Source organism: Carassius gibelio, chromosome A21 (genome assembly GCF_023724105.1).
Source record: "Carassius gibelio isolate Cgi1373 ecotype wild population from Czech Republic chromosome A21, carGib1.2-hapl.c, whole genome shotgun sequence".
Taxonomy (NCBI): Eukaryota; Metazoa; Chordata; class Actinopteri; order Cypriniformes; family Cyprinidae; genus Carassius; species Carassius gibelio.
This window is the reverse complement of record NC_068391.1, coordinates 2,131,472-2,153,867: the sequence shown is the minus strand read 5'-3', so window position 1 is coordinate 2,153,867 and position 22,396 is coordinate 2,131,472. Positions and strand designations below refer to the sequence as shown.

Sequence of the window (22,396 nt, the reverse complement as noted above, 5' to 3'; positions counted from 1 at the left end):
GTTAGTTGAGGTCAGAGAGAGAATTGTCTGAGGAGAGAGACGTATAGGATAAGCATTGGACTTTTCACAAGTAAATCACAACAGGATGATGACTTTAAAGCATTTTAGATATTAAGCAGCATTAATTAATTCCTATTAATGTTCAAAATTGTGTTGAAATGGCAAAGAATGATTTTTTTTTTGTTTTGTTTTGTTTTGTTCATTTATTTTGAAAGCCTGTTTACATGAAAAACGTCTTGGTTTTTTATACCTGTGATAAAAGCTGGGAGGGTAAATCTCAAGTAAAGTTATATTGTCTGATATCACCATCTAGTGAAAGCACTAGTTACTCACTCTAAAGCTGTTCCAAACCCTTATGACTTCTGTGGAACATTAAAGGAAAGATCTCTGTGACTGTGCTATTTTATTTATATGAGCATGCAATAACTACATAATAATAAACAAAATAAATGAAAATGGAAGGGCATCACAAACATAATGATTTTTTTTTTTTTTCAAACATAATTAAATGTATTTTGGCGCATGTAATTAATGACGTCATGCGAGCGCACGCAGACGAAATTCAGCATCGTCGCAGTGCAGACTGAAACGCTGATGAGTCTTGAACACACACACACACACACACACACACACAACTTAGACTGTGTAGTTCAAATATATTACTTTGATCCAGACTGCGGCTCCAGATCCTGGTGTGCGTCACAAACTTAACAGGCAAGAACAGCTTTTCCTTGAACTTTCGATATAAAAATGGTGCTCACGTTTGTTTCGGGCTTGTTTCGCTGATATTTTTTTTTTACTTTATTCCTAAATAACCATTTTTGTTTATTCTTGATTATATTATCTTGGTTAATTTTGTCACAGGAAGCGCAGTGTTGCCAGATTTTGCATGAGTCAAGAGTTTTGAATCATAGAAAGAATGGCTAGTCATTCACGATAGGAAACAGAAAAAAAGACAGCATCAAGTTAGCAAAATTATAGTATTGGGAGATTTCAATCGAAATTGGCTTGATAGGTCCTCTTTGAAAGAGAGGAATCAGTTTGAAAGCCTAAATCTTACTCAGTTAATACGAGAGCCCAGAGTGGAGGGGAATTCCAGGTCTCTCTTAGACTGGATCCTGGTCACGCATCTCCAATTGTTGATTCAGGTGTTTTATCTGATTGCTTTAGTGACCATTCAGTTATCTTTTGTATCTGGAAAATAAGGCTACTTCGTCTACCACCTAAAATAATCAAGGTAAGACAATTAAAAAATATGGATAATGATGCATTTATTCAAGATTTGTTATGTATCAATTGAAACAGGATGGAATTAATTCCTTATGTTGATGAGAGAGTGATAGTAAGATAAAGATTTGAGAGAAAAAACAAGGGCTACACGGAGCTAAGATTAGCGAAAGCAAGGATATAGTGAAAAAAGTAAATTATAATTTTTAAGACTATTATACTGTTCAATTAATTGCTTCACACTATTGATTAGATTAAGAATTGTAATGCTGTGTTCACACCAGTGGTAGGCAGAAATTGTATTTTGGGCGGGCCATTAAAAAAGTGGGTGGGCCTATAGTTTTTCCTAGAAAAAAATATGACTTAAATAACCTTAGAGAGTGGAAAAAAGAATAGAAAAACTGCAAAAACAGTTACACCTTTATTTTGCAATATTCGGCAAAGGCAATAACAAAACACTGTCTAATCATCATGTTCAACCAACAGAGCTCAATAAAGGCTGGACAAACCACCAGCATAGACAATAACCTGTCTATTTCATTCAAGTTACTCAGCAGTGCAGACAGTTCACCCGAAAATATAGGCTAAAAGTAAAAGAAATTAAAATAATGAAAACTCTCAGCAGAGCATGGTTTAAAATAAATAACAACACGCTCCCTAATTTCTGTTAAATCAACCATATACAATGCAATCACCCTGGTGGAAATTAAACTTTTGTGCCAAAAAAATAGCAACTCATTTAAACAATGTAGCCTATAAGGGCATACAGCTATACACAACACACCACTAAGTTAAATCACTTCACGGTTAAACAACAGGGCCTACCTTTGTTGTTTTCATTCTACAAAACAAGACGCAAGCGCCTGGGTTTAGTGTTGAAAACAGAAATGATCTCATCATAGTCCAAAGAGTCACAGAGTTCTTTTTCAAAGGACAAAAGGCACAGGTTATTGAGGCGGGTAGTACTCATGGATGCTCTGAGGTCTGTTTTTATCCTACCTGCAGTGGAGAACAGTCTCTCAACACTACAAGAAGTCATGGGAAGGGTGATGATGACTTGAAGAAGTTTGTTGAGGTTTGGAAATATGTCAGGAGCACAAATGTCCAATACTTCCATGAGGGACGGAAATTCCAGGCTATTGGCTACTTTCCGACGCAGTTGCTCAATGAATACTGTTGGTTCAGCATCCTCAACCAATATATGAAAGTGATCACACGGGGCCCGCAGAGAATCCTTCTCTGCAAAAGTCTTAGACTGTGGGAGAAAAGTCGCTGCTGCCCTCATTATTCCATACTGATCCTCTTGGAAACGATTGTCCAGCTCTGTCAGCTGTCTGTCAAGGATGTCGTTCCATATATGTCTTAGGTCATCATCATTTCTCACACTTGTTGCTTTCCCCAAACTAGTTGTAACCACTGATCCTGCAAGCCTTGCAGGGACTTTTCTCACTCTGGTCCGAGGTGTGATGTCCCAGCTCGTGATTTCATTTTTCTGCATCAACTCTTCTGTTAGCTTCATTACTTGCTCAAAATCACAAACTGAATTGTCTCTAAACCGAGCAAAGCTCTCTTTTAGTCCCTCAATTAGGTCGATGCACTCAGGAACTGACAATGTTAAGCTTTGTAAACCTTGTGTGGCAAAATCGCTTGTCTGAAATAATTTTCCAAATGTGACGAGTAAAAATAAGAACTTTTTTGTTTGTATTTGTTGCAGCAGGGACTGCGCCTCAACCTTCGATTGGCCGCTGCTTTCCGCATACTCAGCAAGCACTTCTAATATTACGTCGAGTAACGTCAGTACTTTGCTCACTGCTCCGGATTTGGAGCTCCAGCGCGTGTCTGTGGATCGCTCAAGTTCCAAGCACCGGCGTCCTGGATGAAGCTCCTTTTGCGCTGCCACAAACTTTGCGTGTCTGCTGCTGCCTGTCATGAAACTGTGAATATTGTTGAGTGTATCAAAAAATGTGCTGACGTGCCCAGACACCTTTGATGTTGCACAGAGTACCAGATTCAATCGGTGAGAATTGCAGTGGACATACAACGCTTGAGGAAAAGTTCGTTTCAAAATCACATGCACACCTCCCTTGTTTCCTGACATAACAGAGGCTCCGTCGAAACCGAAGCCAACACACAGCGATGGGTCAAGTTGCAGTGGTTCAATCACCTGTAGTATCTTTTCTGAAATACCACTTGCGCTCAGGTCACTTGTGTCCATGAACCCGATTGCCCGTTCTTTTATTTTCCCTGCGTGAACATATCTCACACAAACAGCCACCAGTTCACGGTTTGACTCATCCTTGTATTCATCTGCCATAAGAGCATAATAGGTGCCCGGTGTTTCACAGACCTCTGCTTTGATTTTACGCAACAGCAATGAGGCTGCGGACTCCAGTAGGTCATTTTGTATATCTGGGCTCATCAAAGTTCCGTTTCTGGGCAGCTGCTCTAGACGATTTCCGATCCGTGGATCATATTTGCACATGAACTTGAACAATTCTATAAAGTTTCCTTTATTTAAAGCATCTTCATTTTCCCTGTGTCCACGTAGGGGGATATCCTGCTTGGCACAAAACAGCACAATGTCTAAAACAACTTTTAGATGGTCCCGATTCCTTTCAATAAATGAATAGTCCATGGCATCACGGTTCATTTGATTTAACACATTTCCCCGACCTGCAGTTTGGTTGGCCCTGTAGCCTTGAAATTTATCCAGTGAAACGGAGTGGGGTTTGCTCATCTGGTGTTTTTCACATGCCTGCCGCAGGTGCTTCCAGTCCACAAACCCCTCTCTCGCAAATGGGCTGTCAGCTCCGCTGGGAAAATGTCTGCACATTTTACAGAAAATCGCGTCCTTAATTACACTGTACTCCAACCAAGAAAACTGTCCATACCACTTTGATGAGAAGCTCCTTGATTTTCCATTTTTGAAAGTGCAGGGAAATACTTTCAGATTGGGTTGTGAAGGTGGTTCGTCTATTGCAGTTAGATCGGCGGGTAAACCCGCGTCAGGCTGACCGGGAGAGAGCACTGGCACTGCCGCCAGGGAGCACGCGGCGGCCACCACCAGCGCCTGACTAGCCTTCTTGTGGGTTAATGAGTCTGAAGAGCTGGGCTGGGTGGACTCGACAGATGGAGGCAGTGGCGTGTCTTCTTCCTCAACTCTTTTTTTTTTATTTAAATAAAACATTAAAGAAAATGTTTAGCCATTATTATGGCGATGTTAATACATTGGCTAAAGGCCACCAGAGCCCGCCGCTCAGAGAGTCTTCCTGTCGCCCTAGCAACCATAGCAACCAATTAGGCCTAGGTTCAGGAGGGACGCTTTCTACAACTTGCTTCAACAATTCCATTTTATTCGGAAAACAAATTAAACACACACACACCAGTCAACAATAAATCAGGTTTATATTAATATATTTTCTTAAATACATTTGAATAATAAAAATAAACTAAAAATGTATTTTAATCAAACTTGCCTAGGCGGGCCAGTGAGTAATGTGGGCGGGCCAGTGCCGCCCTGGCCCATTACTGGCTACGCGCCTGGTTCACACCAAACGCGAATAGAGCGTCAAATTCGCGTCTACCGCGCCTAGTTTGCCGCTTGACCATTTTGAGATCATTCGCTTCATTCGCGCGTGAAATTAACTTCACAGCATTTTCAACCGCCATTTTTATTCGGATAAATTTCAAAATATTACTGTTATTGTGTCATGAAATGTAGTTTTAAAAGTATTTCAGGCGAGAATGTAGTTGTTTTAAACTCAAATATGCGGTTTATTTATAATGACAACGTCTATTTAAAAAATGTGTTTCGCCGATCTCGGAGATGAGCTCCATGCGATCAGCGGGAGCTCCGTCATCATGTATCCGCCGAGAGTAGCCTTACCTCGGCTAGATCTTCTAACATTTGCCGTTGGCTCTGATGTGTTTTTAGTGGTTCAAGATAAAATATAATTCGTTTGGGGTAAAATGAAACATTTCTTATCTTTGGCCTTTATTCAATTTATCTATTAATATGTTTTTTATATACATATATGTCCTTTTTATTCCTGTCTCTATAGAAATATGAACTTTTGTCATATAGCTCCGGTTGACTGCTCACTGACAACATCTGTCGTTCCTCCTTGTTGAATGAGTGGAGAAGGGTATTCCTGCACAACCGGAGGCTGCAGGAACATACTGTTGAATGAGTGACTCCTAGCAGGCTCCTGATTGGTTAACGCGGCGCGAATTGACGCCAAAGTTCAAATTTTTCAACTCGGGCGGCAGACGCGAATTCGCGTCAAACGCTAAATGCACAAAAAGCACCTTCGCGCTTAACACGCGTTTCGCGTTCAATTCGCGTGATTCGCGCGAACTAGACGCGCGAATGAGGCGAATTCGCGTCTTCCGCGCCGCGCTTAACGCCCCATTCGCGCCGCGAGACCTCCAGACGCGCGTAAACGCGCCTTTGCATTGACTTAACATTGAAATCATTCGCGCCAGACGCTCTATTCGCGTTTGGTGTGAACACAGCATAACACAGCTTTTATTTCCTATTATTTATTATGATGACTTTGTCTATATGAGTACAACAGAATCACACCTTAAATCCTTAAATGTTGTCTACAACAGTCTCTGTAGATTTGTGTTGAGATGTCCGTTTCTAACCCATCATTGTCATATGTATCAACAATTGAATCTCTTATCACCAAAGGCCAGATGACAGCTACACTGGTTTCAGTTTGTCTATAAATGTATCTTTTTTTAATTATCCTCTTTATTTGAAGCAACATTTAGTCCTAGTCCTAATCCCATTTATATAGTCCAAATATATCTTAAGAAAACGGAAGACGTGCTTTTAAATTTAAAGCCCCCTCTGATTGGAACAGCTCACCTTGTTCCATAAGGTCCATCTCTTCCTTTCCACTCTTTAAGTCAGCCCTTCTAACTTACTTGCAATCCTGTGACCAATGTAAATGTTTCCCTGATGTATGACCTGTATGTAAGAGATTATGTATGCATGTATGTTTGAGAGCATATGTGCATGTATGTGTATGTGTACAGTACATGTGTATGTATGCATGCATGTTTGTGTGCATATGTGTATGTAAGTGTATTTAGGTATTTATTTTTGTATATGTATGTATATGTAGGTTATATATTTGTTTGTTTTGGTGGCTTCGTCAAATATGGTTCTCTCCTGTAATATCTTAATATTATGTTATACTGTGTCCTGGCAAAATTAATGACCCTCTCAGGTCATTCTCAGACATCTGTTTCCCCCCCAGGGGTCGCCCTTTTGAACCACACAGCCATTCTTAGAAAACACATGCATATATAGGCATACAGAAGCAGTATTAAATGAATTTTTCCAGCACAACTGTTTATGTGAATACACTTTGGACAGAGTTGGGACAGGTTGGGGTGGTCGGGAAATTTAGGATATTTGGCTTATAATAAAGTGTTGTTCCTTTAGTCGATCTGCAGCTGTAGATTTCAGTTTCACTTCATACCTTTAAAGGGCATGAGTTTTACATAAATGCATATCCACTGATTTATATGTGATGTATATGAAATTTTATTCCTAAAAAACATGGTGATAAATTCTGATTTATGGATTGATAAAAGGAGATATCCAAAATACCTTTTGTAAAAATCTTTAATTCAAATGAACAAAATGAAACAAGAATTTTTAACCAGTTTTTTGTCTTCAACATTCACATTGATTCTAATTTTTATATTTAATATTTAATAGGATTATATCTAAATTGCATAGCTAAACATGAACTTTAAGAAAACTTTTAATAGGAAAAAAATAAATGTTATTTTATTATAATGATTATCCTGATCAACTAAATAGACTTGAAATTTCATGCAAAAATCATTGATCATTGACTGTGTTTTTACTTGCAGGAGAAAATGGGGGCATCAGAGGTGAGTCATGTTATTCTAATAATAAATTAATATAATAATGTTATAGTATTTACAATAATTAAATGGATAGTTCACCTTCAGTTGCTGGTCCCCACTGACTTCCATGGGGGGAAAACACTATGCAAATCAATGGGGACCAGCAACAGAAGGTGAAAAATCTCTTTAAATTTATAATAATTTTGATACAGTTTACCACATTCAGCTTTATGGCCTTCATAAGTAATTCACATTCATAGATGATGCCGTTGTTTATAATAATAAAAGCTTGTGAGACAGTTATTCTTCTGTTTTACTTATTTACATTTGTTCATGCTTTGATCCAATGTGACTTACAAATGAGGAATATGTGTAAATATATTATTAAACTTTTACTCATTACTCATGTGTGAATTCAGGTAAATTGAGCCATTTTTGACAGTCTTTTCAATGCCAAAAATAGCTCAGTTTACCTTAATTCATCATTCAATTGACAAAAAATATAAAAATTAAGCTATGTATTCCAAAAGCTAGATAGATGAAAATGTGAATCATTATCATCTCTCATAAGCTTTGGAAATATATTTGCATTGCTTTAACTCAAATAGGGCATTACACAAGGTCACAGGTTCAGTGCCAATGTCTATTCCCGCGAACACACAGAGATGAATATATACCTTGTATAACTTGTACCAAGTGCCTTTGGATAAAAGAATGTTTTTTTGTCAATGAATAAATAAATGTTAATGTTAAAGAATCTCAGAGAAGCAAAGTATAAAAAATTGTACAAATAAAATTTTAATGTTGCATCATACAGTCACATGCAAGAGCTCAATCCGATCCAGATATTAGAGAGAGAGACCTGGAGAGAAGAGAGAAAGAACTGAAGCAAAGAGAAACAGAACTGGATAAAAGACTGATGGACCAGCAGAGAACACAGATGTGCTGGTTTATACGTCAAATACTGGGGAAAAGAGAGATGGAACAAGATTTTTTAGAGCCGGAACAGGAGAAAACAGCAATGGATCCAGATATTAAAGTGAGACAACCAGAGAAAAGAGCAATTGAACCTATTATTACACAGATAGAACTGGATAGAAGAGCGATGGAACTGGATAGAAGAGCGATAGAACTGGATAGAAAAGTGATAGACTTGCATGCGGAACTGAACAGAAGAGCGATGGAAATGGATATTAGACAGAGAGAAATTGAGAAAAGAGCAGAGAAAAGACAGACTGAACTGGATAAAAGACTGACGGAACTGCATGTAAGGCAATATAACTTGTATAAAAGAGACAGAGAAGCAATGGAACTGGATGGAACAGAGATAGGACTGAAGAAAAGAGTGACGGAACCAGATATTAGAGAGATAGAAATGGAGAGAAAAGAGATGGAACCAGATATTAAAGTGATCGAAATGGAGAGAAAGGAGATGAAATTAGATTTTAAAGAGAGAGGACTGGATATTAGAGAGACAGAACTGGATAGAAGAGAGAATGAAATGGAGAAAAGAAAGTGTGAAATGGATAGAAGAGAGAGTGAAATGGAGAGAAGAGAGAGCGAAATGGAGGGAAAACAGAGCGAAATGGAGGGAAGAATGAGAGAACTGGAGAAAAGAGCAATGCAACTGGAAAGAAGAGAAATGGATCTCCATTGGGAACTGAAAAGAAGAGTGATGGAAATGGATATTAGACAGAGAGAAATGGAGAAAAGTGCAGAGAGAAGACAGACTGAACTGGATAAAAGACTGATGGACCTGCATCTAAGGCAATATAAAGAGTATATAAGAGACCAAGAAGCCATGGAACTGGATGGAAGAGAGATAGGACTGAAGAAAAGAGTGATGGAACCAGATATAACAGAGATAGAAATGGAGAGGAAAGAGATGGAACTGGATATTAGAGAAAGAGTACTGTATATTAGAGAGAGAGAACTGGATAGAAGGGAGAGCGAAATGGAGAGAAGAAACACCGAACTGGAGAAAAGAAAGTGTGAACTGGATAGAAGAGAGAGTGAACTGGAGAGAAGGCCTGACGGAATGGAACCTGTTCGAAGTAGCAGCAATGAGTTAGACCTTCCTAACAGTAAGAACTATGTTATTTATGCACAGTTTGATTTATGCATGTGATGATAGAAGATCATGAAATTATTATAATTTAATTTGATACACCAAACTTGACATTTATTTTGAGGTCAGACCACAGACAGGACCTCCTAAAATGAGATAATGAACAGTTTTATCAAATCATTAATCTGCATAATGATGACTACATCTCAAGAAGACTTACTCATTGTTGGGAGCAACATGCATTATGTCATCAGATTTCTATTTTTGAAGTAATATGTAAACTAACATGCATTTTAAATTTACACTATAATACCTAATTATTGAATAGATAAGTAGCACACATACATTACACATTCATATAACCACTGTGCTGTTACGTAGACATATGCAATGCATGCTTTGAGACAAATAGTGAGGATTTTCCCCTCTGTTTCCATTCTAGACTAATAATTTAATCTAATGAAATAAAAAGTATTTGTAAACACTATATGGTGCTATATACATATTTGAATGCAAAGTAATAGTAGAAAAATAATGTAACATTACATTTAAAGGGGTCATACACTGAGAAACATCTTTGTTACGTATGGTAACCCTCATTCCCTGAAGGAGGGAACGGAGATGTCACATCGGGATTGGGATCCCTACCAAAGCACCATAGGTGCTGCCCCTTCCAGAGCTGTCTGTGCTCCTATTTGGTGTAGACCGGGGCTCGGAACAAGTAGTTCCACTTAGGGATCAGGGGCTATTAAGATGGGAGCAGAAATGAAGCGGCTCTTGAGGTTGGAAAATACAGTTTCAGCTGTATAAGACCACCTGAACGTAGTACTGGGGGAGGTCAAGGCAGTCAGAGGTGAGACTAGTTGGCTGAAATTACGAATCTGGATTTAGCTAATCTATCACAGCCTTAACCTTGTCAGGATCCATATGTATTTCCTCAGACGAGACTATGTACCCTAGGAAGGGAACAGACTGTGCATTTAATACGCATTTCTCCACCTTGACAAAAAGACCATTCTCTAGTAATCTCTGGAGCACTCATCTGACATGTTGCACATGTTCCTGGAGAGATGAAAAAAAATCAGTATGTCATCCAGGTAAACATATATAAACTGATCTACCATGTCTCTCAACACATCATTCACGAATGCTTGGAAAACCCCTGGCGAGTTGGAGAGCCTTAATGGCATCACCAAGTATTCAAAGTGCCCTCTAGGGGTGTTAAAGGTGGTTTTCCATTCATCCCCCTTCCTGATGCGGACCAAATGATAAGCGTTACGTAAATCCAATTTTGTAAAGACGGATGCTCCCTGTAACCTCTCAAACACTGAAGACATCAACGGCAAAAGATAGGTATTCTTTACCGTGATGTTGTTCAGCTCTTGGTAATCAATACAAGGTCGCAGGGAACCATCCTTCTTACCAGCAAAAAAGAATCCCGCCCCGGCTGGAGAAGAGGAAGGGCCGATGAACCTCGATGCCAAAGAAACAGAAATATATTTCTCCATGGCCTCTCCGGAATGGAAAGAGAGTAAAGTTTGCCCTTAGGTGGAGACTTACCTGGAACTAAATATATGGCACAGTCATGGGGACGATGTGGAGGGAGAGGAGCAGCACGGGACTTACTGTGTTGGAACACCAATCCACTCGTGGATTGTGCTTGACCAGCCAGGGATGACCTAATACAATGGGTGCCACAGGGGAGTCCATGAGGAGCAGGGATAGGGTTTCGGTGTGGTTGCCAGATGTGAGGAGAATTACGGGTTCAGTGGTGTGGGTGACGTGCAGCAGTTCCTGGCCATTGAGTGCGCTGACATGGATCTGACAGGACAGGGGAAGGACAGGAAGGTTCAGGTGATGTGCAAGGACAGTGTCAATTAAATTACCTTCGGCTCCAGAATCCAGAAGAGCGTGACAGGTGTGAGTGTTGTTGCCCCACCGCAGTTTCACCTGAAGGAGAGTTGACAATGTAGTTGAGGACTTCCCGGCAGAGATCCCATCCGATAGTAGGCTCAAACTTACTACTGGGCTGGCTCTTTTACCGGACACGTGTGTAGGAGATGTCCCGAGCCACCGCAGTATAGACATAGTCCTCGGGACCTCCGCCTCTCTCTCTCCTCCCGGGACAGTCGAGCTCTACCCACCTGCGTTCGTGATCGATGACGGTACTGACCATGTTCTCTCGACTCGAGTTATCACTCTCTGGGATGCTGAGAAGGAGCCCGTTGAGACTGGTTGGTTACTCGAGGAGGTAGATCTCCTTATGAACGTGGTCGGCCAGCCCATGCAGGAATCTATCCCACTGCGCCTCACTTGCACACAGCTGCCAAGGTGCGAAACTTGATGGAATAGTCAGCCACGGATAGATCTTCCTGTAATGATTGGTCAAGAAGGTGAGGAAGCAAGTGTGAGTTTAGAGCATTTAATGAATAATAAAACAAACAATGAACACGAAGACAGGTGGTACGGGGAATCTTGAAGGTAAGGGAGATGTCAAGGAAGAGGCAGAGCTCACGGATGATCCAAGGTGCGATGGTGCATTGGCAGCATGAGATTGTGACACAGGAACTGCGGGGGAAGAGCCGTGAGGGTGAGTGGTGAGATCTGGGGAGAAGCACATAAACAGGAATGATACAAACATGAGAAACAAGGAGATCGACAAACAACGCTCTGACAAACACAAGACAAAAGACAGGGCAATATGTAGGGAAAGGGTAATGAGTAGCAGCTGGTGATCATGAACAATTAGCGGAGACGCCCACACGAAACAATCAGTGCTGACACAAGGCACACACAACTCCACCCACATAGTGCAAAACCTGAGACCATGGTTTACCAACCATGACACATGTATGTTAGACACAGCCAGAGATGGCAATTCTGGACCAAAAGCGTGGACATTGCACGACCCAGAGCTTGGAGCGTGAGGTCAGTGGCGGTTCGGAGTTCTTTCAGAACTTCCAGGTCATGTTCACCCTTGTGCAGGTCCTTCAGTGGCTTGGCCTGGTGCAACTGCAGTAATGCCATAGTGTGTAAGGCGGAAGCAGCTTCTCCGCAAGCCATATAAGCACTACCAGTTAGACCAGACGAATGCAAATAGGCCAGGAGAAGGCAGACTTAGGACACAATTACATCGCTACCGCCCGCTCCACTCGGGTGGATTGCCGAATACCACTTCATTGCACCGCCATTGAGGGTAGTGAGGGAGGAGGAGCCCACCGGCCGGTTTGCCGTCCACGACCTGGTGAGCTCATCAAGCACTTCCTGAAACCAGCACGAGCCACCCCGAGAAACCAATAATCCAGCCTTGAGGGCTTGGGAAGTGTTGGAGACCCCTTGTTCTATATATGATGTAATAGTGTGACTAAACTCCGCCTCCGCAGAAGAAGATCAACGCCTGCTTCTACAGCACTGCCTGTTTACCCCCGGCCACCATATTGTGCATGTAGTGTGTAAATAAAAAGAGAAGTGAATGCAGGATTACGCTGAAATTAAATGTAGCAAATTAGCTCAAAAGGTTAAAGATAAAACAATGCTCTGAACACAACAAAACACTGTGCAGAGTCAAGTTGTGAAAAACAGTCTTTGCATCCCATCATTACGAAATAGTGGTTGAACTTTATTTTTAATGAAGTCCCAGACCGCGTCAGTAAGAACTTTGTTCACTTTATTTCCCCGCTGATTCCTTTATCCCGGATTCCTTGATCCCGGACGAGCCCTCTCCTTTAGGGGAAGTCGTGGCCTAATGGTTAGAGAGTCGGACTCCCAATCGAAAGGTTGTGAGTTCAAGTCTCGGGTCGGCAGGAATTGTAGGTGGGGGGTGTGCATGTACAGTTCTCTCTCCACCTTCAATACCACGACTTAGGTGCCCTTGAGCAAGGCATCGAACCCCCAACTGCTCCCCGGGCGCCGCAGCATAAATGATGCCCACTGCTCCGGGTGTGTGTCCACAGTGTGTGTGTGTTCACTGCTCTGTGTGTGTGCACTTCGGATGGGTTAAATGTAGAGCACAAATTCTGAGTATGGGTCACCATACTTGGCTGAATGTCACGTCACTTCACTTCACTTACAAACAAAGCTCAATTTGACGGAGGATTTTCAGAAAATTTAAACTAAAAGATGAAGCTGTGCGACTATATTGGATCCGATGTCACCCCACACCAATGTGAAGAACTGTTTTCTTACCTGCTCACTATTTCTTTTTTTTAATCTAAATTACAAGCAGTGTCTATCCATGAAGGATGTAGTTGTAAAACATACAGTGAGCGTTTACATATACAGAAAATATACCATTACTTCTGAACTGTGATGTTTTCTGATGTAAAATATTGATAAGTAGACCTCAGAGAACAGAACAAAATAAAAAACAAAGGCATCTCATGACCCCTTTAAATGTAATTTCCTTTGAACTTATGTTTGTTGAATTTGTTCCTGATAAAAGAAATGCTAACCTTGTAAGATATGACATTTAAATTGTCTGTATGTCTGTTTTCATTAGTGTCTGAAAGTGAGGTCAAATCTACAGCCGATCTGAATGGAAATTGAAGTGAGTTGAAGCATTTTGCAGTTTTCCGGTGAAGGGCAAGTACAACTGATCAACTGAGTTGCGTTAAAGGAAACCATCTACTAGCTAAATGTAAAATGTGAATAAAAGTTTTGTAAAAGTGGATGAAATCATCATTTTCACAAGTTCAGTCTAAAGTGGTTGATTTACTGTACAGTTCACTTATAGACTATTTAATGAATATGACATCACAGTCACAGGCATCTGTTCTGGTTTAATTAATTAATTCATTCATTCATTCATTCATTCATTCATTCATTCATTTATTTATTTATCAAACAATTCAATAGAAATGTCGCTTGTAAGCAGGACTGGGAAGGTTTTAAAAAAATGTATTTCACTACATATTACAAAATGCAAAATCTTTAAAATATAATCAGTAATGTATTTAGTTAGATTACTCAGGTTAGTAACTTAAGATTAATACTTTAGAATAATTTAAAATACTTAAGCTATGAAACACACAAAGGAACATATTAAAGCTGCAGTAGGTAACTTTTGTAAAAATCTATTTTTTTACATATTTGTTAAACCTGTCATTATGTCCTGACAGTAGAATATGAGACAGATAATCTGTGAAAAAAATCAGTGGTCCTATCGCCTTTTGCAGGAATAAATGTGTTCAAAATTTACAAAATGAACATAATAAGCGAGTACACCATGAATCCATGTTCCAAACCTTGTTTTTGGCTTGTCCTGAATCACTAGGGTGCACCTATAATAAGTGTTTATATTCGGACTATTTTATATTGCTTCGGGGGTACCGCGGCGGAGTAACCCAGTACCTTTGTGATTCTTCATAGACATAAACAGAGAGAAGTAGTTCCGGCTACGATGTTCTTCCGCAAGACGCAAGCAGTTCTGTTTATTAACCGCTAGAGCGTCAAAAGTTACCGACTGCAGCTTTAACTGGATGTCTTGTTTTTATGTTTTCCAAAAGTGATAAGATTTGTGTTTTCTTTGAATTAAATTTTTAATAACAGCAGTTTTTCACATAATTTCTATGAACATCAAAAAAAATGTTATGTCATTTAAATCTTCCAATCAATAGAAATTTTATTTGAATACAATGAATGGGATTCCGTGCTGTTTCATGCTGCATTCCAAGCTTCAAAGCGATTTCAGACACACCAAACCAGTGGCGTAGCCAGAATTAAATTTTTGGGTGGGCCTGTGCAAAAACGAGCGACACTAGGCTAACTAATGGAAAGTACGCATGGTAAACTGTCTAAGTTACTTGCGGACTGACGGAGGGACTTTCTCCCTCATCAGTAAGAGGGAGTCTTTTTTTTTTTTTTTTGAGAATTTATGCATTGCTGATGTTTTTCTAACATTTCCTAACACGCAGCTGAAAATTACAGTCCAAATGAATGGGTGAACACGCACGAATTTACATGCACGGCATGCCCGAAACAGCCTGGATAACAACTGGCTAACACTGTTGTCACTCAAACTCATCAAGAACTATGCAAAAACACATTTTATTTATTTTAGTTATTTGAGATGTATAATAGTTCTGTCAACAGAGTGAACGGGCCTGTGCCTGTCAGGCCCTCAGCTGCCTACGACCAACACATAATAAAAGTAGCCAAAACAACTGGCACAGTTGTCCAAGTTATACAATACATTGGTGTAATCAATGAACCAAACTTTAAGTAATGATAATCCTCTCTATGGATAAGTGATCGCTGAGTCAAAATTGACAGGGCTCATTGCTTGCATGCTTTTAGGAAACACACCTCAGATCTATCCAGTTTGTGAACCATTGGTTTCCACACTGGTTTCATTAAACAAAATAAATGATTCTTTTAAAAGATTGATTCAAAAGAATCATCTGTTCACGATTCGGATCATGAACTCACATTACCGAGCCAAAGATGATCTATTCTTGAATATTTCGAATGAATAAAGACTTTATAAATGTATATTTCATGCATGATTCGTATGGATCTGTTAACTGAATGCAAAGTGTGAATGATGAGCATGGATGATTACATGTATTGTAGAAACATAATTTTCTGTAAAGTTTCTTTGTAATGATTTGTATTGTAAAAAAGCTCTATACAAATAAACTTGAATTGAATTGAATTGAATTGACCTGAATGTATGCATGCTCACTACGAGTTGCTAAATGAACAGCTGCTGCATACAGTTTTTTTGTTTTAACGGAGAATCAATTGCGGTATTGGTTAAAATGTGACATTAAAGTGAAAAGCAATCACTTTGGTCATCTAAAATACGTTTCAGATGTAACTGTAATCTGATCACCCGATTTAAAATGTAATTATAATGAAAAACAGTTACTCATATTTTGTATTTAAAATATGTAATGCTGTTACAGTACATGTATTTCGTTACTCCATGAAGGTATCCAGTGCTAGCTGAAAGTTATTAAAATTCAATTCTAATCTGACTCGTTTTTTATAATGATCTTGCATTTGATCTCTAGAAACTATCCAAACTAACCTAGCAACCGCATAGTAATATCCTAATACCCACCTCGGGTACCCAAACTTTAAGCTTTTAAAACTACTTTAAACTTCAAACTATTTCAGAACTAAAAACAATCTAACTTGAAACTTTTCAAACTTTTACAAACTTTCTCACGCGGCTCTCTCAAGCCAACCTAAAGTTTGTCTTGACCATTTTTTTATCCAGTTATTATTATTATTATGACCTTTGATTATTCTAGTTAACTCTTTACTTTATATTTTCTTGTTCTTTAGGAGTCTCTGTCGCTCAGGATGTATCATGCGTGTCGATGTACATGTACCCCATGATCACAAACTCTCCAGTCTGATCATTATTCAGAGGTTATGACAAACTATTTAATAGAAATGTCACTCTTTAAACAGTGGTTCTTTAGCCCCCTATAGTCACATATGTAACAACTTAGCTGCAGCTCAATAATCAGCACTAATGCTAGTACTATTTGCCTAGCCCCCAATAGTTAATATTACTACGTACAAGTTAATTAAAGCTGAGACAATAATCAGAGGTTATGGTCAATGCTATGAAGTATGCCTAAACCATGCTAATACTCCAACAGTATTTTGTCTATCCCCCCATAGTTAATGCAATTCCATAACAACTTAACTAAAGTCAAGCAGTTAGTCAGAAATCTCTAATCTCACCTGATGTGCCCCATGCTCCATCTAACCTGAGATATAGTGTTTACTAACCCTAGACGCAGATTCACGGTAATACACGCCTACACTTAATCTACTTGAGAAAATTATTTCAGAGTAAGTCAAAATAAAATAAAATGTTACAATTAATTAGTCAGGTAAATATGTATCATGCCAATTACATATAGGAGGAATCAATCTCAGTGAATGTGGAAACAGATGTCTGTATGTTAGTGTACTCTCTGTCTTTTGTGTGTCTCAGATGATCAAAGTGTCTGACGTTCTGTAGTTCTTACATCACTGTGATACTATTGAACTGGGAAGTATTTGTTGCAGTGTTTTGTTTCTGATCGTTACAGTGGATTATTTGTCTTTTCAACAGCTCTATGATAATAAAGTCATTTAAACTCAGAGCCGTATTTTCGTCTCTATGTATTTATTTATTTGTAAACACTTTGACACAAACCAACTAACAGCACAATCATCAGAGAAATCATCAAGTCCATTGCTAACTTACTGAGTTATGTGTTGTGGTTTTCCACCAAAATGATGTCACTTCCTGAAGGATGATGTTGGTATTGAAATTAGATAAAATAAGGGACAGGCCACTCAAAAAATAAAAATGATAATCATTTTCATCATTGTTTATTAACCCTTATGACAGACCTCATTTGGAAGATTTTACAGGTTTACAGTTAAGCCCAACTGTTGAAAGTGACATAAAGGAAATATAAATAAAATACCTTCATAAGGAAAATATACCACAGCCTCCAAGCGGGAAAATATCAGATTAAATCGTCTGTGGTTTGTGAGCAGCTGAACACCAGGGAAGCCAAATTAACAACTCGTGTTTGTGCAGGAAATGTAAAAACATTTTTCACAGAATAAGGTTATACAGATTTTTCTATCTGAATTAATCGTGAATAAGACTCTAATCCTGTTTTGCAGGAATATATGATATCTGTGTCCATGACTGTTTCAGTTTTAACCTCATCATAATCATTTAATGGACTTCATCTTTCTTACTATACCAAACAAACAACAAGATGGCGTCGATATCAAGAGGAGGTAACACTTTCAATATTATCAAACAATAATCAATATTATAGATCTGCATTCTATTTCTGTATATTTCTAGAGTAGAATTTAGTTTATGGTTTTGATGCTTTACTGGTTTTATTTAGTAATTCCCATTATAAATGGTGCAGCTCAGTTTTTGTTATGTTTACAAATAACAAATGTTATTGTGTGTTTTTAGTGCAACTTGACGATTCAGATTTAAATAAGTATTTTAAAAAAATCACACTATTTTCATTGGTACTCTAATAAAAAGCATTAATATATTTGTTTCTTATTTTTTTCTGTGCAAGTCCACTCATTTTCCAGTAATTTAGTATTTTACGATGCACTCAGCAAAGAAACAAAACAATAGGTTTTTGTAAAATTAGTTTTAAAATCTTTTTTAGAACAGAGATACACAACAGTGTAAATAATATTTTAGATGTTGTGACTAAATGTCTTTAATATAGTTTTGCAATTTAATGTTACTTTGCACTACTGTCCTTTAAATCCATATACATTTATGAAGCTTTTACAAAACAATAATTAAATTTAACATACAATAAGCTGCTAACAAATACTAAATTTGGAATTAAATCTGAATTTACATTACGAGACCTCCGGTGTGATAGTTTTTAAAATTATTTTGACTACACCTTAGCATAAGTGGTAAGAAATGCTGGGAACAAAAGCAAATGTGTATATTTGTAAATAATATAAAATTATGTTCAATGAAATATGTACTAAAGATATGAGCCTTATTACATTTCACCTTTTTTTTAACAGATGACGTAATCACTTGCTCCTTATTATGCTTGGTGGCAATGAAGATCTTATGGATGATGCATGTGACATCATTCTTAGAGAAAAAGAACTCATAGATACCAAACATCATATAGATGAGGTTATATTAACTAGTGATCCATCATCATAATCATGTATAAAACATATACAATACACAAAACACAATATACAAGAACAGTAACAGTATACACAATGCCCTAAAGTACATTTGAATTAATTCAAAGAAAGGTTTTTCTATGAATTAATTAGAGAAGAGTCCCTTTTGATGTGCATTATGTGTCTGTTTCTGAGAGACTTGAGTTAAGAGTTGCTCAGCAGCATTAAGGGGGCGTCGTAAACCTAGTGTTATCAGATGGTGGGACTTTGGTTGCTAGAGAACCAGAGGGCTGTTCTGTCCATTTGGAGGTAATAGGCGCCCTCTGGGGGAAAGGTCCATAGACCCTTTGGTTAGATGAGGAAGCTTTACATATTATTTGTTAAATGTATCAAAATAGTTGTGTGTCTGATTGGTCCAAATTCTACATAATTCCCCCCTTTCAAACGTTGTTGTCCGACCCATAGACAACAGCGAGCAATGTCAAAGGTGTGGGTGCTTGAGCCTATGCAGTAGGTGTCAAGGCTGTCTCACCTGTCATTCTGAAGAGAGTTGGTCTAGGTAAGATGGTTGTTTGTCGATGCTGTTAGCCAGTAGGCCATCAGTGGTACCTGAGATGTGGAACAGTCGGTTTATACTCTCACTGGTGAGAGTGCCGGTGATTCCAGGGATGGCAGGCAACTGCTATTGAGATTCTCTAGTGTGCAGAGAATTTCAGACTGACCTAGTGATGATGTCAGGAGAGCAGCAGGTGGTTGTTAGCCCTCTGTTTTGCTCGAACGTCACTGGAAATCTGATGTTTGTGGTGTCGCTTGGATCTTGTGGTGGCACCGACTTGAGCTTGCCTGAGTTGTGTTGGTAGAGGTTAAGCTTTTGGGAATGTGGGCCCATTGATCCATCCAATGTTGTCTGGCTACTTCTGGGGTGCCGACTGGTTTTAATGGATGCTCCTCCCTTGGATGGGTCTGATGCTGTGTTGCGTCAGGCAAGGAGTCAGAAGTTTGTCCGTCTCAGTACTCCTCAGTTGAGTTTTGTTCAAAGAGCTCTTTTGTGAAGGGTGTGGAGGAGGATGTTGTGTTGGACTGCTGTTGGACATCCTGTGGTGTTTGCAGGATGAGAAAGCCCTTGTCCATGGCTTCTCCCAGTGGTTGGTCTGGAACCTGGGTCTGTTGTCATGATGATGGCTATGTTCTCCGCTGGCTAGAGGTCTTTCTGGAGAAGGGCCTTGCATTATGGTGATGCTGGGTGCCTTCTGGTGCCTGCTTTGGATTCTGGGATGTGTAGTTCAGAATCAGTGGGGTCTTACACACATTTTAATGGAGGCCTTGTGCTTGTTTAAGGTCTGTGAAGTGAGTGCTGTTATCAGATTAACCCAGAAGAGTCTGCTCACACTTCAGGGGTCACATGCTGCTAGGAGACCAATGCAAACTCACATCACAGGCCAAGCGGAGCAGCAATTGATCTGTACTGTCAGTGTTCATAGGAAACTCGGTCACACTTTATTTTAGGGTCCAATTCTCACTATTAACTAACCATTAATTATGACTTTTGCCTCAATTAACCCCTTATTTGCTGCTTATTAATAGTTTATAAGGTAGTTGTTAAGTTTAGGGTATTGGGTAGGATTATGGATGTCATGCATTATATGTAGTTTATAAACACTAATAAACAGCCAATATGTTAATAATAGACATGCTAATAAGCAAGTAGTTATTAGTGTGAATTGGACCCTATACTAAAGTGTTACCGGAAACTCATATGTGGTCAGATGAGGTGGGCTCAGTCATGACGTCACATGCAACTAATTCACAAATCTAAACAGCACATTCACTTCAGAGGCAATGATGAATTCATAGTTAGCCATGCTAGAATAGCACCATTAATTTTACGTAAATGTTTCACATGAGCGGGTCACTATGAATACAATGATATGTAACACATAAGAACGCCTTAAATCTGTGAAATGAGGAGCTTCGCTCAGATCACCTTTAACAGTGCTTAAAGTGGGGATTTCAACTCCCCCTTGAACTGATTGGCTAGAGGCGCAGCTGTCAATCTAGAACTTGCGGCCAATGGTGATGCTGAAGCCTCCCCTGATTTACATGAAACTCAAACTGCAACTTTTAGAAACGCAAGCGCAGAACGTGGAAACAAGAACAAAGGGGAAAAGACCACAAGCACACAAAAAAATAACATATGAGCAGGAAACCTGATTTTGTTTGCGATTTGGAAAATGTTGAATTCATGTTTCAGATTTGTGTAATCCATGACGGCGCTGTTTGTTATTTTAAAAAAATTGCATTTGTTTTTCGGTTTTGTGCGTTATTATTTTACACGTGTTTTTAAATATTTAATTTATGCGCATTATTTTTCGATCTGCGACTGCAATACATTTGGCGGGAAAATAATCCCATAGTTAAGGGACCGAACCTCAATCGGTGACAGAAATTGAGAAAAAACCTCTGGAGAAACCAGGCTCAGATCACAGACTACATTTCCCATCATGCAACGATCGAGCGTTTTAGATTTCCGTTTACGCAACTCTCTCTTGGCTCTAGACGCGACGGTGTATGATACGGAACGGAAGGGAACGTAAGTTATGACTATAACTATGGATCTATGAGACCGAACGATGACCGTCACCACGGTCTTACCTTGAATGACGCCATTCCTCCGCCTATCCTCGAGACCAAATATCAACAATGTCAGGTGACTGACCTTAGGGGTTGGCTATATAACATCCAGGTGAACCAACCACTTCCTCTTGCCTGGAACGCCCCAGTTCATCCCGAGTGACAAGGGATGGTGACGGTCATCGTTCGGTCTCATAGATCCATAGTTATAGTCATAACTTACGATCTATTTCGACCTCACTCAGACCGTCACCACGGTCTTACCTTGGATGACTTATACCCCCAGGGTCACGAGGGACTAGCATGTTTTCCTTCCCCTGTTTATTTAGCCGCAGATAAAACCGCAGACCCAAAAGGATTTGGCTTTGCCACATTAATCCTATAAAACCTCGTAAACGTGCACAAGCTGCTCCAAGAGGCTGCGGCACAGATGTCCGATAGTGCTACCCCCTTCAGTGCCGCCCAGGAAGTGGCCATGCTCCTGGTAGAGTGAGCAACCAGACCACCAGGGATAGGTAGATTTTGGCTGACATAAGCTTGTGAAATGGTATCCACTATCCAATGAGATAACCGTTGCTTAGACACAGGTTTGCCTGCACACTTCTTGTCAAAACATACAAATAGTTGTGTGTGTGACTGTCGTAGTTGATGAGTTTGCTCAATATATGTGTGCAATGCCCTAACAGGACATAGAGAACAATGATCCAACTCTTCACCTGAACAAAGGGGATCTGGACGGAAAGCATCAAGCTCAATTACCTGATTTATTGTGCTAGGCTTAAGGACCTTGGGCAAGAATGATGGGTTTGGCCAGAGAAAAACCCCCGTTTTTTCTGCCTTCCATCTCAAGCAGTCTTCACTGACTGATAAAGCGTGCAACTCACCAACTCTCTTGGCTGAACACATCGCTAGTAGGAAAACTGTTTT

The 22,396-nt window shown here is 39.4% G+C and overlaps 1 protein-coding gene across 1 annotated transcript; it reads left to right on the top strand.

Moving 5' to 3' along the window:
* The first annotated feature begins 470 nt into the window (after positions 1–470).
* On the top strand, positions 471–17,281 carry LOC127941737 (uncharacterized). The gene is made up of 4 exons (XM_052537102.1): positions 471–714; positions 7,123–7,143; positions 7,937–9,203; positions 13,686–17,281. The coding sequence occupies exons 2-4, from the start codon at positions 7,129–7,131 to the stop codon at positions 13,730–13,732; spliced, it is 1,329 nt and encodes a 442-aa protein (XP_052393062.1). The 5' UTR covers positions 471–714; positions 7,123–7,128; the 3' UTR covers positions 13,733–17,281.
* Positions 17,282–22,396: the final 5,115 nt, after the last annotated feature.

What these genes read in the sequence shown, in the direction of transcription:
- LOC127941737 (XM_052537102.1), top strand. An exon ending in TGAGTTAGACCTTCCTAACA is followed by an intron (nt 9,204 to 13,685) that starts GTAAGAACTATG and finishes TGTTTTCATTAG; the next exon opens with TGTCTGAAAGTGAGGTCAAA.